The 16,826-nt window shown below is 39.0% G+C and overlaps 1 protein-coding gene across 5 annotated transcripts in view; it reads right to left on the reverse strand.

Annotated features, from left to right (window-relative positions):
- LOC136261137 (uncharacterized) overlaps positions 1-9,711 on the reverse strand; it is a 258,251-nt gene extending 248,540 nt beyond the window's left edge. Inside the window, exons 1-7 of one of the 5 annotated variants that reach the window (XM_066055117.1) lie at positions 8,930-9,124; positions 8,699-8,803; positions 8,381-8,445; positions 8,292-8,320; positions 8,109-8,201; positions 7,600-7,664; positions 7,394-7,540 (exon numbers count right to left, since the gene is read on the reverse strand). In XM_066055117.1, coding sequence (XP_065911189.1) covers positions 7,465-7,540; positions 7,600-7,664; positions 8,109-8,201; positions 8,292-8,320; positions 8,381-8,445; positions 8,699-8,709 — 339 coding nt within the window. In that variant the 5' untranslated portion in view covers positions 8,710-8,803; positions 8,930-9,124 and the 3' untranslated portion in view covers positions 7,394-7,464. Of the gene's footprint in view, positions 1-7,393; positions 7,541-7,599; positions 7,665-8,108; positions 8,242-8,291; positions 8,446-8,698; positions 8,804-8,929; positions 9,125-9,450 lie in introns of those variants that run through there. The other 4 variants (XM_066055124.1, XR_010703789.1, XM_066055108.1 and 1 more) reach the window with 4 other exon arrangements.
- Between the last annotated feature and the right edge of the window lie 7,115 nt (positions 9,712-16,826).

The following is a 16,826-nucleotide window of genomic DNA, read 5'->3' on the forward strand; positions in this document are numbered from 1 at the left end:
AAAGTTATCATATGGATAAAGCCAGGGCCGGCCTTAGCATTCTGCACTGTAAAAATTTAGTACTGAATTGCTCTGCCACAATACTCACTACTTTTTGCAGTGAACGTCACTACTTGGTGGTCAATGTAGTGACGTTCACTACAAAATTAGTAGTGAACGTCACTACACAAAAATAGTGAGTATTGTGGCAGACATTAGTAGTGACGTTCACTACATTTAGTATTGACGTTCACTAGTTTACTTTTACTGTGTGGAGGCCTTAGGCAAAGCCAAAGTTAGAGGTCCCCTTTAACAGTCAAAGTATTGCCAGTTGTAGGGCCTTTATATACATTTATAAGCTTGTTATGCAAAACAGCACGGACTGCACAGCTCTATGTAGCTATGTTAGCTATAATACATGTATGTATGTATGGCTGCTGTTTTTGCAGCTTCATTTCTATCCTAGAAGTGTTTGTGTGACTTATTATAATATACATACAGCTCTATAGCACTGTATGGCAATCTTCCAGCTCTTCAGCTAGCTCATCTTGAAACTTTTGCAATTGAAGAACTAGTGCCTCATCCGCTCAATCATCTTTATCATGAACCATAGTGTTAAATTCCATCCAGTTTAGCTGCTACAGAACTACGCAGTTGCACCAAATCAGAGGCAGGATGCGCCAAAGCAGTACAGTCAAGGAGCGCCAAATGGCAAACAGCCAAACTATAGCAAACCACGGCTAAAATAGTGTATGCCTTTTCCTAAGTAATGTACAACTCACATGCATCGGTCGCAATACAAACAGACACTATATGAAATCCGTGTCTCTCCTATGTTCCAAACTATCACAACGCTGTCCCTCCTAATTAGTTTTTAAATACTCACTATCACGTGAATCAGTTCTGCACATGAATAGAACAATAGAGAATATTCCTGCGTGCTATTGTTATGATGATGTAAGTGCTTGTTCTGTAATGATATAAGTTGATAGAAGGCTATTCATAGCCTGGGAATATCTAGAACTGTCCACTAGTGTATGGCTGCATAAGGGAAATTGGCTGTATGAAGAGCGTTTTATTATAGATCTAGCAATCTGTAGGCCTGAGGCCCATTTTTGGTGCTCGGATGCCCCCTCAGCCCTGAGGCCCTAGCAGGCTGCCTACCCTGCCTAAGGTTAAGGATTAAGCGTTTGGTAAACAAAATCCGCTGTACAGGCAATCCAGTACTAGAAAACTGTGCCAGTATTAATACACAAAAGGCAGTGATAATATGGTGATAACACTAACACAAGCCGAAATATCAACGTGATAAAGTAAACTTGGTCTTATTTTCGTGGTTGCAACAAGATAACCACTCATTTACAATTTTGGTGCCCATTATACAATACATTTCTAATGGGAATGATTGCATAATTCAGGACTAAAATTGCAAAACCATCCCTACACGTAAATAAATCACGTAGTAGCTATGCGCATTTTAATTGCGGCGTGCGCTTTGTATTTTCTTGGCCGCGTACCTCACTACTGTGAGTCTTGATTTATACATGAGAAATTATCTCCAAATTCAATCCCAGAAAACAACTGTTTGCAATTTTCTGGTGCTAATCTGAGCATGCTGCAAATGCTGATTTTGCTTGCACATACAATGATACTGGTGGTGGTCATAGAAGTATGATCTCACAATTGCCTACCCACATTGTAGGTGCTTCCTCCACCGCTGAGCCGTGATTTAATTGCAGTACTGTATATATACTAGATGAATAAAAATTGAAAATTTTAAAATGGGAATAGGGATTGCTGAAAAAAACCACCAAACAAGAAGGGATCACTGGGGTGGTAATGTAAACCACAAACCCCTATTTTGACTAAGGCTCAAACGAATAACCGATTATTCGTATTAATATTCGTTGGCATAGTATTCGAATAATAAAATTAACCCCCGAATATTCGCACATGATCGTTATACAATGGCACGTGATTAGCTGTAAGCAATTAAGGAAGCGGAGACGATGCCATTGAATGGAAAGAATGGTGTTGAAGAAGCGAACAGTAGAAATAGCATTAGGCAGCCACTAATTGGTGAAGATGTACTAATGCTGTGGCAGATCGCCGTAAGCACAAGACTTCATATGGATTCATGGTTTACTCCAGATACTTCTACTTTGTTATGAACACTTTCCATCACAATATCGCTGCGGTAATCCTTTCAGAAAGGGCACTATGCTACCCTTTTCTTCTCAGTAAGTTATTCATACGAAGCCACAAACTTGTTTGTGGTTCTTTATAGGTTTCTTGGTAGTGGCCACCTTAATTACTGGATTGCATTCATAGCAATGAAACCTTACACCGAATATTCGAGTATTCGGACAATAGTTGAGTAAATATTCGAATACAGAAAGCTACTATTCGTTTGAGCCTTAATTTTGACTCTGTTATAAATCAAGACTCACGGTAGTGAGTCGCGAGGCCAAAAAACACAAAGCGAGCCCCGCAAAAACAAACACGCGACCACTACTGTGAGTGAGGGATTGATTACGCAATCTTTTAAAATTCGCATGGCGAAATCTCAGGCTTACTAAAAGATTGCACCTCGAAACCAGGGGCATGTAACCTTTGTATAATGAGTAACTACCACACGAAAAGTCAGGCGAATTGTTGGAGTAGTTTGCTCCATCGCCTACCCATTTACCATGCGTTAATTAAATTATTTATTCAAATGTGCATCGTTCTTTTTTTCATTTTCTTCGTCATCGCATTCCATTGAAGCGATTTTCTTTCAACCATGAAGTCGTATTGTAAAAAGGTTGCGGCTATCAGGGGCTTTTTACACAATGTATCTGTACATTTAATTTCGCTAAAAGTTGTTTGTTAGTTTATGAGATCGCTTTTGTGCTCTTTGAAGATTCAAACTTGCCGCCTTAACGTCGAGGTGTGGGCGCCCGCCTCAATTCCCTAACCCAAACAGTGTGGAAGTGAGCAAGGTCATTGGCCATAGCGAGCTGGCTGATTTGATAGACACTGTGCTGTCAACTCTTGGTTTAATTGTGAGCAGTCACTGATTTGTTTTAATTTCGCCACGGTATGCCTCCACTGACTCGTCAGCGTGACTCCGGCCCATACAGGGCCGTACATAGCTATAGCCAGCTGTTTCATACCTGCTCTCAGCGGCAGAGGAAGTAGTTGATATGAGGGGGGGCTGGGCTGACCCAGACTTATTTCTATAGTTTGGTAAGGTGAGACCAAAAAAAAAAAGGTCGCAACCAACTGACAAGAGCTTTCCACCTCACCAGCTACCATTTCTAACTTATAAACTACATAAAAATCCTTTCATAGCTCGCTACACACTGACTACTTTATTAGAGTGACTGCTCTATTAGAGTATCTCGATCTTTATCACGGTTTTCAGCCCCACTCCAAGAAAGATAATTTCGGTGTGATATCATTCTGAGAGGGGGCTAAGCCCCCCTCAGCAGACCGAGGGGGGGGGCTTTGGCCCCCTAGCTCCCCCCCCCCCCTTTCCGCCGCCTATGCCTGCTGTAGTGATACAGGTGAAATAATTTACTGCTACATTACCCGTGCACATCTCTAATCCCACCCCAGACCTTCAGTGCCTGTGAAACTTCAGCCGGCAATGTTGACTTAAAAAGCCAGCATCAGCGCATCACCTTTCAGTCACAGCACTTCGTAGACCCTCATACAACCACCCACAATTATAGAAACTCTTTAATGATAGCATGATGTATTGTAATAGTAAACATTTACATTATGATGATCCCATAAACTTTTAAATTACTACAATAGCACAAGAAGCCAGATACACTAGTGTTTGGCTATGAAGTACCACCAAGAGTTCATAATATAGTAGTGGGGTCTTGGTACCACATATTATTTTTTATTCACCATTTGTGCAATTTGTCCATTGACCATAAACTCACCCGCCAACAGTCACAACATCAGTATCCACCCTGCATATACAGAAAGGGATACAGTATGGTAAGGCACAGCTAACTAAAAACATGTAATCATAGTCAGACTAACATGTCAACAAACACTTACTTCCAGTATTATGATTATTGTTAAAGTGAACATCCCACATAGCCATTCCCAAGGTGTATTCAGCATACTGCAGCAATCGATGACCAATTTTGGAATATATTACTTGACTTCTTTTGTGGTTCTCACCTACATTGTTGACATAACAATTTTTTGTTGCTAGGAGACACATAAACTAGGAGGGACTAATGGTTATAGCATAATGGTAAACAAGTTACACAACAGCAAAGGAAATTTTAATAAACTAGCAGTGATTGGATAGTTGATAGATAAAAGTAGAAGACAATTTGTAGTTTTTCCAGTCCTGAATGTTTGAGGCTAAGTACATTAGCTGAAAAAAGCAAGACAGACTAAATTTCAACACAAGGTTTATGATGCAAACTCATTATGCACCTACCAATGTGTTACCCTACCACTCCCCTTGGATGTAAGTGGGGCTTTACAAGGGGAATTGACATGAAACTGCTGCTTCACTATGGGGCATTTGACAATCATTCATTAAGCACCCAAGTATTTTTTCTACGCTGTTAAATCTCCCACGTTGCAACTGGAACCAATGGTGGGGATTTGACTGTAATATACTCAGTAGTGTTCTGTGATACAGTGCATTTTGTGTATCGCGTATCACCATCAATAAACTGTTCGATACGATACTGTATTACGATACTATAATAATAAAGTGGTCATGGCTAGTTATGACTGGCATATTAGCTAATTAGATTAGATTAGATTATCCATTTTTGTCAAAAGACAAGGGTACACAAAAGGCTAAGCCTGTAAACGTGCTCCCCTTCACAAAAAGCACATACAAAACAACACACACACATGTACACTGAATAAAAAACAAACAAACAAACAAAAAAACACTAAACAGATGTATTAAAAGCTTATACAAAACTGAAGACATATAGTTGATGCTACACAAAAAGAAATCGACGAAGAGCAGAGTGAAAAGCAACACGATTCGACAGTTGAAGAATACTGTGAGGTATTGAGTTCCACAGAAAAGGAGTGTTGACAAAGAAAGAGTGACGATAAGGGTTGATGGTCGATGAGGGAATGGAAAGTGATTGAGGGTGAGATCTTGTGTTTGTAAAAGAAAATTGGAAATACTTGTTAAATGGGATTGAAATTCGATTGTGTAAAATATCATGAGCTAGGCTAATAGAACTGAAGGATCTCCTAGAGTGGAGGGTAGGCCACTTAAGCTGATGCAAACATGAGTCAGAGGATTTAGTCCAGTTTCTAGTAGCAGAATTCCACCTGCTACCACAGACCCAGCGTGCAGCACGTCTTTGAATTGATTCCAGCTGCGAAATATCTTTAGAAGAATGAACACACCAAACTGGAGAGGCATATTCAAGGATTGGCCTGACCAAACATTTATATGCTACTGCTTTAACATGTGATGGACATGAAAACAAAGTGTGTCGTAGGTAATTAAGTGAACGAGTTGCCTTAGCTGTCAGATGTCGAACATGATGGTCCCACTTAAGGTGGGAGTTGATGAATACTCCAAGGTAGCGTACCACTGGCTTCAATGGAATGGTTTGGCCAATAGCTAATAGTTGTAACAATATCCAATTTATCTGTACCTTAAAGAACCAACACTGATTCTACATTCATTGTGTATACAATTTCTTTATTCAGTGAATGCTGCTAAACTACAGTAATCAAGACTCACAGTAGTGAGTCGCGCGGCCAAGAAACTACAAAGCGCACGCCCAATTAAAAGACGCGCGGCCACTACTGTGAGTTATTTATGTGTAGGGCCGGTTTTGCAATATTAGTCCTAAATTATGCAACATCTCTCAATAGATTTGTATTGCGTTACGTGATAAAAAAATCTTTAGGAGTCGTTATCATCATCATCATATTTTTCATAGTTTTCTTGCGACCTCGCTAAAATAAAAAAGTAACCATCGCAAAATAAAAAATAGGCGTATTTCACTTTATTCAATTCAATTCAATTATTAGCTTTATAGTGCAATGTTACAGCTGTACATGGTTGTACAACAATAAAAGTGAGTTTATATACAATTGCACTAAAGGTAATCTGGTAAGTACCAGATCCCATAACTTAAATTAAGTACTTATCATTACTTATATAATTACAATTAGCTGCTGAATGCATTAAAGTTAGGTGGCTTGGGATGTTTGGAGCAGATGCTACAAGGACATGTAAAATGGAAACTATGCTGGTTGTCTGGATCGAAGTTTCTTGTAAAATGCTGCCATAGGATTTTAGTTAGTTGAAATTTAATGGTAACAAAGGGTTGAGTTAGGTCAATTACTGGCAAGCTGTTGAAGGTTCGAGGAAGTCTGTTGAAGTAGAAGTTTTTTTGTTGATTAGATGATGTAAAAACATGTTCAAGTTTGTTACTGGAAGAAGACCTAGTAGAATGATGACAGAATTTGATGAAGGTCTGGATGTTGAAATGATCAGATGGATTTTGAATTGATTTTATGAAAAACAGAATGTCACACTGGTCATAAATATACATTAATGGTAGTAGGTTGAGCTTGATAAGGCGAGTTTTATAATCAGAAACATAATCGTTGAGGATGTATTTGGTAGCTCGGCGCTGTATTCTTTCAAGAGCAGAGATATCTTGGATAAGGTAGGGATGCCACAATGGGGAACAATACAGAAGCTGAGACCTTACTAGTGCTATGTACAGAGTTCTTTTAGTTGTAGTGTTAATAGAATGGCTGAATGTATTTATCTACCTTATGTTACAACTACTGTCACGTTATACCAGTCAACCAGTCAACATAGCCGTGTTTGTATAGTCCATCTAGCACTGACATTATCCAATCCTGGTTTGCCTATACGCGTATTTTCTTCAATCAACCTCTAATCCCTACAATAACTTTTAAAGACAAGACGTGGACACAAACTCTAATGCCTGATAAACAAGTTGTGACAGCGTGCTGAACCGTAAGTTCCCTAGGGATGGCATTTTAAGCAGAAATCTTTTAAATTTCATGTAGCACCACACCCCATGCGAGCGTTTATAAATCGCCAGTTGTCTTAGAACAAAATCACTAGCGAAGGTGCTTTTAGCATACTCTTCAATTCTCTATTTACATGTAATTTTTAATAGATTAACCACAAAGGCCGATAAGGTGAATACAAAAGGTAACAAGCCTTTAGGGGGTACCACCTCTATGTAGTGTGTACCATGTAGCTTGTGTTGTGGCTTTCATTAAGTATTATGCACACACAAATGGTGCAACAAAATTTTGTAATGGATTGCTCGAATGTGGTTGGTGGTGTTGTGGCTCGAATGTGGTTTGTGGTTTGCCAGTGACCATGTATGAGTTGGGGTTGGTCCACACAACTTACACAATATTCAAATTTCATGATGGCCATGATAATTTCTTGCCATATGGTAAACATACAACAATGTGTAACAACGTTAATTAACATCACATCAAGACTTGACTAAAAATAGTTCCAACAATAGTGATGATTTCTTGTATGTCAGCATGACGATACTGAGACCTGTAAGAGAATAAGCAGGCACTGAAGTTAACCTTAAATTAAACACTCATGCAACTGACCTGGAACATCGGTCGCAACACCAAAAACACTTGTTTCGATATCTGATGACACAATCCAGCAGGCACTGAATTAAAAGAGAATGTACAAAAAATCAATATGCCGGGCTGTGTCAATAATAGCATGGATAATCAAAATGAACAAAAATTATATCCCAGGCTAAGTGAATGAATAACATAACTGTTGGGTAAGCATGTTAAACCAGAACAGGAGGACATTAGTCAAACCAGAACATTAGGACATTAGTCAAACAAAAGTACGCTATCACAACTTGGTCATAATACAATGTTTGTACCACTGGACTTCACACTGGTTGCCCAAAAATTGTGCCATTCCGGGACAACAGCATAATATTATGAAACAAATAGTTACTACAACACAGAAGGCTTACTGTTGCACTGTCTACACTGATATACCATAATTTAAAAACATAACAGGTGGGCATTAAATACAATACACTTAATATCTGGGTACTAGGAAATATCACTAACATCACAACATGTAAACTGACCTGGAAATTAACACCCTTGATGCCACTACAGTCTACACTGGATACTTGTTCGAACCCATCAACACTATGCCTGATACATCTGAGTAGACTGACCTGCAAATTCACATCATTAGTATACAGTGATAATTGATAACTGCAAAAACAACAATTGCAATAATATAATTCTTCTGTACGTCAACTGACCTGAAATTCATGACACTCAATACCGAGACCTGTAAAAGAATAAGCAGGCACTGAAGTCAACCTTAAATTAAACACACATGCAAACTGACCTGGAACATCGGTCGCAACATCAAAGACATCTGTTTCGATATCTGAAGAAACAATCCAGCAGGCACTGAATTAAAAAGAGAATGTCCAAAAAATCAATATGCCAGGCTGTACCAATAAAGGATGAATAATCAAAATGAACTAAAAATATATATCCCATATGCAGGTTAAGTGAGTAACATAACTGTTGGGTAAGCATGTAAACCAGAACATTTGGTCATTAGTCAAACAAAAGTACGCTATCACAAACTGGTCACTGATAATTGATAACTACAAAAAGAACAATTGCAATAATACAATTCCTCTGAATGTCAACTGACCTGAAATTCATGACACCTGTATCTTTGTTCCTGCATGGTCTCAACTTACATATGTACCATGATCACATTCAACTGCTAGTGGATAAACCAGTATGACCAGATGGCCTGCAAAAACCAACAAGCAGGTGTTAAATACAATACACATACCTAAAGCCTGGAATATGAAAAATATTATATAAGCATTATTCCACACTGATATAGTAATAGATTATAGGATGTTGTGGAACTTGCCTAAACGTGTAAACTTGAACATGAGGACAACTGCATAATCTGGACACTTGGAATTGTCCAATACCTGATGAACCGCTAGTAGGTACTAATGACATTAACTTCAACATTTTATCCCAGCTGGGTGAATCTCTTGTAACTGAGTAAAAAGGTGTTTATTTTCCACCTGCAACCAAAGTTCTACATTTCTGTGGTTGGGTGTACATAAACTGACCTGGAAAATCGGTATGCCATAGGGGTATGGAAATGGTTACTTTCCTTCTGTTGTGACATTACTTACAGCTGACTGGTAAATGATCATCGATGTCCCCATGGACCCCAACAATGAGTATACCAATAACTTCACAAGTTGGAATGAATTTCCTTTCAACATCTGGTGGACAGGTCCAAACACCCTATCGCACAAACACGGTGAATCAGTGTGTGGCGATGTGACACGTTGCACAAACTTCACTCCTCGTTTCGTTAGCATTCAAGACCGGCATATATCACAGAGTCCCTCAGTATTCTTGCCGGACTCTTACTTTTTCAAGCGTTGCTCAAGCGATGTAGTTTCTCACGAGGGGCTCGAGTTTCTCAGTAAAGTCGAGCCGATTAAAGTACGCCTCACCATCCAGTTACATTCTTAAACCATTCAATTTAAAACCACGTATCATGAGTGTCCGCTTAAGGTAATTAGGGACTTTCCACGAGATTTCCCCTAAATAGATCACGTGTTAGTTGTCAATCTGGTGGATTCTGGTGGTATACATGGTTCAACAATGCGGTAAGTGTAGTATAAGCTGTCAATGAATCAAGACACACGGTAGTGTGTCGTGCGGCCCAAGAAGCCGGCGCGCCACACCGTGAGTATATTGACAGGAAGAACGAAAACGTCATTTCACACCTTTGTATCTCGGTGATCACTTATCTGATTGGAACCAAATTTGCTACACAGTTGCCCGCCAGCCAATGGAGTCTACATTCCAAATTTGAAGGAAATCGCTCCAGCCATTTCCGAGATACGAGCTGCCAAAGTTTCGTTTTTTTTTCTTCGTTTTTTTTTTCTTCTTCGTCTTTTCGCACACTTGCAAAAATTGCTATAACAAGCAAACGCGTACTCCGATCGCCTTGAAATTTGGCACACAGAAAGGGAGTCCAAAGGCGAATCCTAGCATCAAATTTGGTACAAATCCGATGAATGGTTCAGGAGTTATGACCGATTATTCGCGTAAAACAAGATCGATTTGTTGTCACGCCTACAGGGTAAACCGCTTCATGGAATGAGTTGAAAATTGCTATGTAGATGGAGTAACCATCGTAGGAGTGCCTTTTGGTGGTTTGAAAGGAATCGAGATAAAGACCACGGAGATATGACACAAAACCCAACCTGTGTCACAATTACGCGATCGATTTTTATGAATAAAAAAGTATTAGTTTTCACGCCTACTAGGCAAACCGCTTAGAGCAATGAGCTGAAAATCGGTGTATAGCTGGAATAATCTTCATAGAAAGTCCTTGCAGTAGTACAGAAGAATCGGATTACAAACCACTGAGTTATGATTCGAAAGCCAACTCCGTGTAGCAAATGCGAGATCGAGATACTCTAATAGAACAGTCACCCTAATAGAGCATTCGGCTAATTTATTTACTCCATTATAGAATTTTATTACATCACAACTTATTCTGTAGGGAGTTCAGCTGCAAACAGTTAATCTTATAGACAGTTCAGCAAGAAAACAGTCACCATGTGGAGAGTTAAGCAAATATATCACTATAGAAATTCAGAACATTACAAGTCACACTGAAGAAAGTTCAGCTATAAACAAGTCATGCACTGTGTAGAGAATTCAGCTACAATTAAGTCACTCTCTAGAGAATTCAGTTACACAGAATTCAGCTACACACAAGTCACTGTGGAGAGAGTTCAGCTACAAACAAATTACCCTTTACAGTGATCAGCTACAAACAAAACACTTTGCAGGGTGTTCAACTGCAACAAATCAACCTTTAGAGCGATCAGCAATGAACAAATCAACACAAATCTACCTGTAGAGAGATAAGCTAGAAACAAATCACCCTGAAGAGAGTTCAGCTACAAAAAATCACCCTGTAGAGCCATCAGCTAGAAACTAGACACAATGTAAGGAGTTCAGCTACAAGCAATCACCCTGTAGAGAGTTCAGCTAAAACAAATCAACCTGCAGAGAGATCAGCTACAAACAAATCACCTTATAGAGAGTTCAGCTACAAACAGATTACCTGTAGAGAGATCGGCTACAAACAAATCAACCTGCAGAGAGATCAGCTACACACAAATCAACTTGTAGAGAGATCAGCTACAAACAAATCACCCTGTAGAGAGATCAGCTAGAAACTACACACAATGTAAGGAGTTCAGCTACAAACAAATCACCCTGTAGAGAGATCAGCTACAAACTAGACACAAAGTAAGGAGTTCAGCTACAAGCAAATTACCCTGTAGAGAGTTCATCTACAAACAAATAAACCTGTAGAGCAATCAGCTAGAAACAAATCACCCTGAAGAGAGGTCAGCTACAAAAAATCACCCTGTAGAGAGATCAGCTAGAAACAAATCACCCTGAAGAGAGGTCAGCTACAAAAAATCACCCTGTAGAGAGATCAGCTACAAACAAATTGCCCTGTAGAGAGATGGGCTACAAACAAATCAACCTGCAGAGAGATCAGCTATACACACAAATCAACTTGTAGAGAGTTCAGCTACAAACAAATTACCCTATAGAGAGATCGGCTACAAACAAATCAGCCTGTAGAGAGTTCAGCTAAAACAAATCAACCTGCAGAGAGATCAGCTACAAACAAATCACTTTTTAGACAGTTCAGCTACAAATAAATTACCTTGTAGAGAGATCGGCTACAAACAAATCAACCTGCAGAGAGATCAGCTACACACAATTCAACTTGTAGAGAGATCAGCTACAAACAAATCACCCTGTAGAGAGATCAGCTAGAAACTAGACACAATGTAAGGAGTTCAGCTACAAGCAAATCACCGTGTAGAGAGTTCAGCTACAAACAAACCAACCTGTAGAGAGATCAGCTAGAAACAAATCACCCTGAAGAGAGGTCAGCTGCAAAAAATCACCCTGTAGAGATATCAGCTAGAAACAAATCACCCTGAAGAGAGGTCAGCTACAAAAAATCACCTTGTAGAGAGATCAACTACAAACAAAACATTTTGCAGAGAGTTCAGCTACAAACAAATCAACCTTTAGAGCGATCAGCAACAAACAAATCAACCTGTAGAGAGATCATCTAGAAACAAATCAACCTGCAGAGTGATCAGCTACAAACAAATCAGCTTGTAGAGAGATCAGTTACACACAAATCAACCTGTACAGAGATAAGCTAAAAACAAATCAGAGTTCAGCTAAAACAAATCAATCTGCAGAGAGATTAGCTACATACAAATCACCTTATAGATAGTTCAGCTACAAACAAATTACCTTGTAGAGAGATCAGCTACAAACAAATCACCCTGTGGAGAGATCAGCTACAAACTAGACAACACAAAGTAAGGAGTTCAGCTACAAGCAAGTTACCCTGTAGAGAGTTCATCTACAAGCAAATCAACCTGCAGAGCAATCAGCTAGAAACACATCACCCTGAAGAGAGGTCAGCTACAAAAAATCACCCTGTAGAGAGATCAGCTAGAAACAAATCACCCTGAAGAGAGGTCGGCTACAAAAAAATCACCCTGTAGAGAGATCAGCTAGAAACAAATCACCCTGAAGAGAGGTCAGCTACAAACAAAACACTTTGCAAAGAATTCAGCTACAAAAAAATCAGCTTGTAGAGAGATCAGTTACACACAAATCAACCTGTAGAGAGATAAGCTAGAAACAAATCACCCTGTAGGGAGTTCAGCTACAAGCAAAACACCCTGTAGAGAGTTTAGCAACAAAGAAACCACCATGTAGAGAGTTCAGCTGCAAACAAATCACTTTATAGAGAGTTCAGCTACAAACAAATCACTCTGTAGAGAGATCAGCTAGAAACTGGACACAATGTAAGGAGTTCAGCTACAAGCAAATCACCCTTTAGTGAGTTCAGCTACAAACAAATCAACCTGCAGTGAGATCACCTACAAAAAAGAACCTTGTACAGAGTTCAGCTACAAACAAATTACCCTGTAGAGAGATCGGCTACAAACAAATCAACCAGTAGAAAGATCAGCTACACACAAATCAACTTGTAGAGAGATCAGCTACAAACAAATCACCCTGTAGAGAGATCAGCTAGAAACTAGACACAATGTAAGGAGTTCAGCTACACGTAAATCACCCTGTAGAGAGTTCAGCTAAAACAAATCAACCTGCAGAGAGATCAGCTACAAATAAATCACTTTATAGACAGTTCAGCTACAAACAAATTACCTTGTAGAGAGATCGGCTGCAAATTAATCAACCTGCAGAGAGATCAGCTACACACAAATCAACTTGTAGAGAGATCAGCTACAAACAAATCACCCTGTAGAGAGATCAGCTAGAAACTACACACAATGTAAGGAGTTCAGCTACAAGCAAAATCACCCTTTAGTGAGTTCAGCTACAAACAAATCAACCTGCAGTGAGATCACCCACAAAAACGCACTTGTACAGAGTTCAGTTACAAACAAATCACCCTGTAGAGAGATCAGGTAGAAGAATTCACCTTGTAGAGAGTTCAGCAACAAAGAAATCACCATGTAGAGAGTTCAGCTGCAAACAAATCACCCAGTAAAAAGATCAGCTAGAAGAAGTTACCTTGTAGAGAGTTCAGTTACAAAGAAACCATCATATAGAGAGTTCAGCTACAGAGAAATTACCCCGTAGAGAGTTCAGCTAGAAGAAGTCACCTTGTAAAGAGTTTAGCTACAAAGAAACCATCATGTACAGAGTTCAGCTACAAACAGATTACCCTGTATAGAGATCAGCTAGAAGAAGTCACCTTATAGAGAGTTCAGCTACAAAGAAACCATCATGTAGAGAGTTCGGCTACAAAGACACCACCATGTAGAGAGTTTAGCAGCAAACAAATCACCTGTAGAGAGTTCAGCTAGAAACAAAATACCCTGTAGAGAGACCAGCTAGAAGAGGTTACCTTGTAGAGAGTTCAGCTACAAAGAAACCATCCTGTATATAGTTCAGCTACATTTCAAGCCACCCAGTAGAGAGATCAGCTGCAAAAAAAATCCTGTGGGGAATAATGGGCATGTAATAAATATATGTATATAATTTGTATAATTACTAATAAAATCAAAAATAATTGAAGTAATAAAATTCTTCTTTAAGTTCTTTTCTTCTTCCTGTGGTAAAGAAAAAAACACATGGGTTAAAAAAGCCCCAAAGCCAGCCATAGGCCGGCTTTGCAGTATACAAATACAAAAAGAAGTGATATCTAATCAAAAACAGCCAAGCTGTAAAAAAAGGTGCGGCCCCCAAAAAGGCCATGGTGAAAAAAGATGTGAAATCCAAGGTGGCGGCCAAGAAATGGCTGTGATGGTAGGTTAATGGTTACATTTTAATAACGGCAATTCAGGTGAATTTTGTGCCGCTTGGTCTTGGCACCAAATTCACCTGAATTGTTGTTATTAAAATGTAACCATTAACCTACCATCACAGCCATTTCTTGGCCGCCACCTTGGATTTCACATCTTTTTTCACCATGGCCTTTTTGGGGGCCGCACCTTTTTTTACAGCTTGGCTGTTTTTGATTAGATTGTTTGTACACTGCTAAACTAAGTTATTTTTTTGTGATAAGCATGCTTGAGGAAGGGTCTGGGGGACGAAACTAATGTTTTGACAGCAGTTGATGGACAGCAGTTGATGATGGCCAGGCAAAGAACTGTGAGAAGAACTACTATGATAGTAGGGAAAAATTCCCACCCCTATAGCTCTGCCTAGGGGCATTAACTAGCATTATCTACAGCTACTGTATTATGTTGCTGATATGTACATTCAGGCCAAGAATAAAGGTGAAAATGGTAGTAAGGCTCAATCCTATTATTCTGCTGAACAGGCAAGGGAGTCTGGGACTCTGGGGACATGTTCCCTCAGGAAAGTACAAGTACTACAACTTTTTTGTTTTAATTGCTTCATCAAGTATAAAAATTTCAGTCAAAAGGTGGTGATCGAGCTCTGGTCTTATGCACTGGTTGGAGTGGTTGTATCGATACTGCACTGTGACATCCTTGAGGGGTTAGTGCTGGCATTGTCCATGGCAATACTATTCCATCTCCCCGAGTCTTGATGATTGAGTCCTCCATTCCTTTCTCTGCTGCTCCAATCCTGAAGTAGTGACCACAGTCAAAAGGTGACGATCGAGGCTCTGGTCTTGCATCTATACTGTACTGCAACACCCTTGAGGGGTTAGTACCGGCATTGTCCATCGCAATACTGTTCCATCTCCCATATACAAGTCTTGATGGTTGAGTCCTCTATTCCTTTCTCTGCTGCTCTAATCCTGAAGTTGTGACCAAAATATTAAAAAATGGTTATAACATGATAAATGATTATGATGATAACAATTACAAATGTATTTATAGCTGTGTAGCAACTGTGAACTAATTAGGCACTTGCAAGTTTAATTAGGTGTCTGAAGCATTTAACATGCACAGGTATGATATATATTCATGACGTGCAGGCAGTAAAGATAAATTTACTCTAATAGAACAGTCATACTACACCGTAAATTCATACTTCCGAATTTACAGTGTTATGAAACAATCATTATTATGTATGGATTTTACTGACTCTCCTAGATAATATTCTGCATTAATGTTAATTGCTCATTTCCAAAAAATTAGCTTTTAAACCAAATGTAGAGTCTATCACTGACAAAAATGAGTGATATCCACCCCAAAAACACCTTCACTGTAAAAAAGGCGCGCCCAAGAAACTACAAGTACCTGGAACCCAATGTAAAAAAGAAAAAGAAAAATCAGCTTAGCTGAAGTGAAAAGTAACTGGTAACTTAAAGAGCTGATATCTGAAGCGGCCAAGAATACAATTACTAAAGTTTAATCCATGCAAGAACACCTTGGCTATAAACAGGTGTATACATGAAAGTAACTGGCAACTGAAATGGCTGATATCTGAAGCGGTCAAGAATGAATGGTCATATACAACTAATCCAAAAATTTAACACTGAACCTTTATAATTCAGCTGTGTTCTATATTCACTCTTGCTGCATCGTAAAGTAATTTCTTTTAACTCTAATTGGCTGGTAATTTGGCCGCCTTTTTTAATAGTCAGTATAATAGAGCAAAAAAAGGCGGCCAAATTACCAGCCAATTAGAGTTAAAAGAAATTACTTTACGATGCAGCAAGAGTGAATATAGAACACAGCTGAATTATAAAGGTTCAGTGTTAAATTTTTGGATTAGTTGTATATGACCATTCATTCTTGGCCGCTTCAGATATCAGCCATTTCAGTTGCCAGTTACTTTCATGTATACACCTGTTTTATAGCCAAGGTGTTCTTGCATGGATTAAACTTTAGTAATTGTATTCTTGGCCACTTCAGATATCAGCTCTTTAAGTTACCAGTTACTTTTCACTTCAGCTAAGCTGATTTTTCTTTTTCTTTTTTACATTGGGTTCCAGGTACTTGTAGTTTCTTGGGCGCGCCTTTTTTACAGCGAAGGTGTTTTTGGGGTGGATAACAATTACACTGATCATGATGTGACAAATAGCTAGTGTGTTCCTGGTATGATTTTTAGTATGGAAACAGAGTTGCTATTAAAAGTACATCTCTACCTGGATACCTGCCTCTATTACACCACCCAGACAATTAGCTACACAAACATTTCATTTTAATAAATGCTCCCACAAAGACTTGTCCGGATTTCTCTGAATTTTGGTGAGTTGTCAAGATGGCTAGTATATACAGCAGATA

The sequence above is a fragment of the Dysidea avara genome, chromosome 1 (genome assembly GCF_963678975.1).
Source record: "Dysidea avara chromosome 1, odDysAvar1.4, whole genome shotgun sequence".
In the NCBI taxonomy this organism is placed as follows: domain Eukaryota; kingdom Metazoa; phylum Porifera; class Demospongiae; order Dictyoceratida; family Dysideidae; genus Dysidea; species Dysidea avara.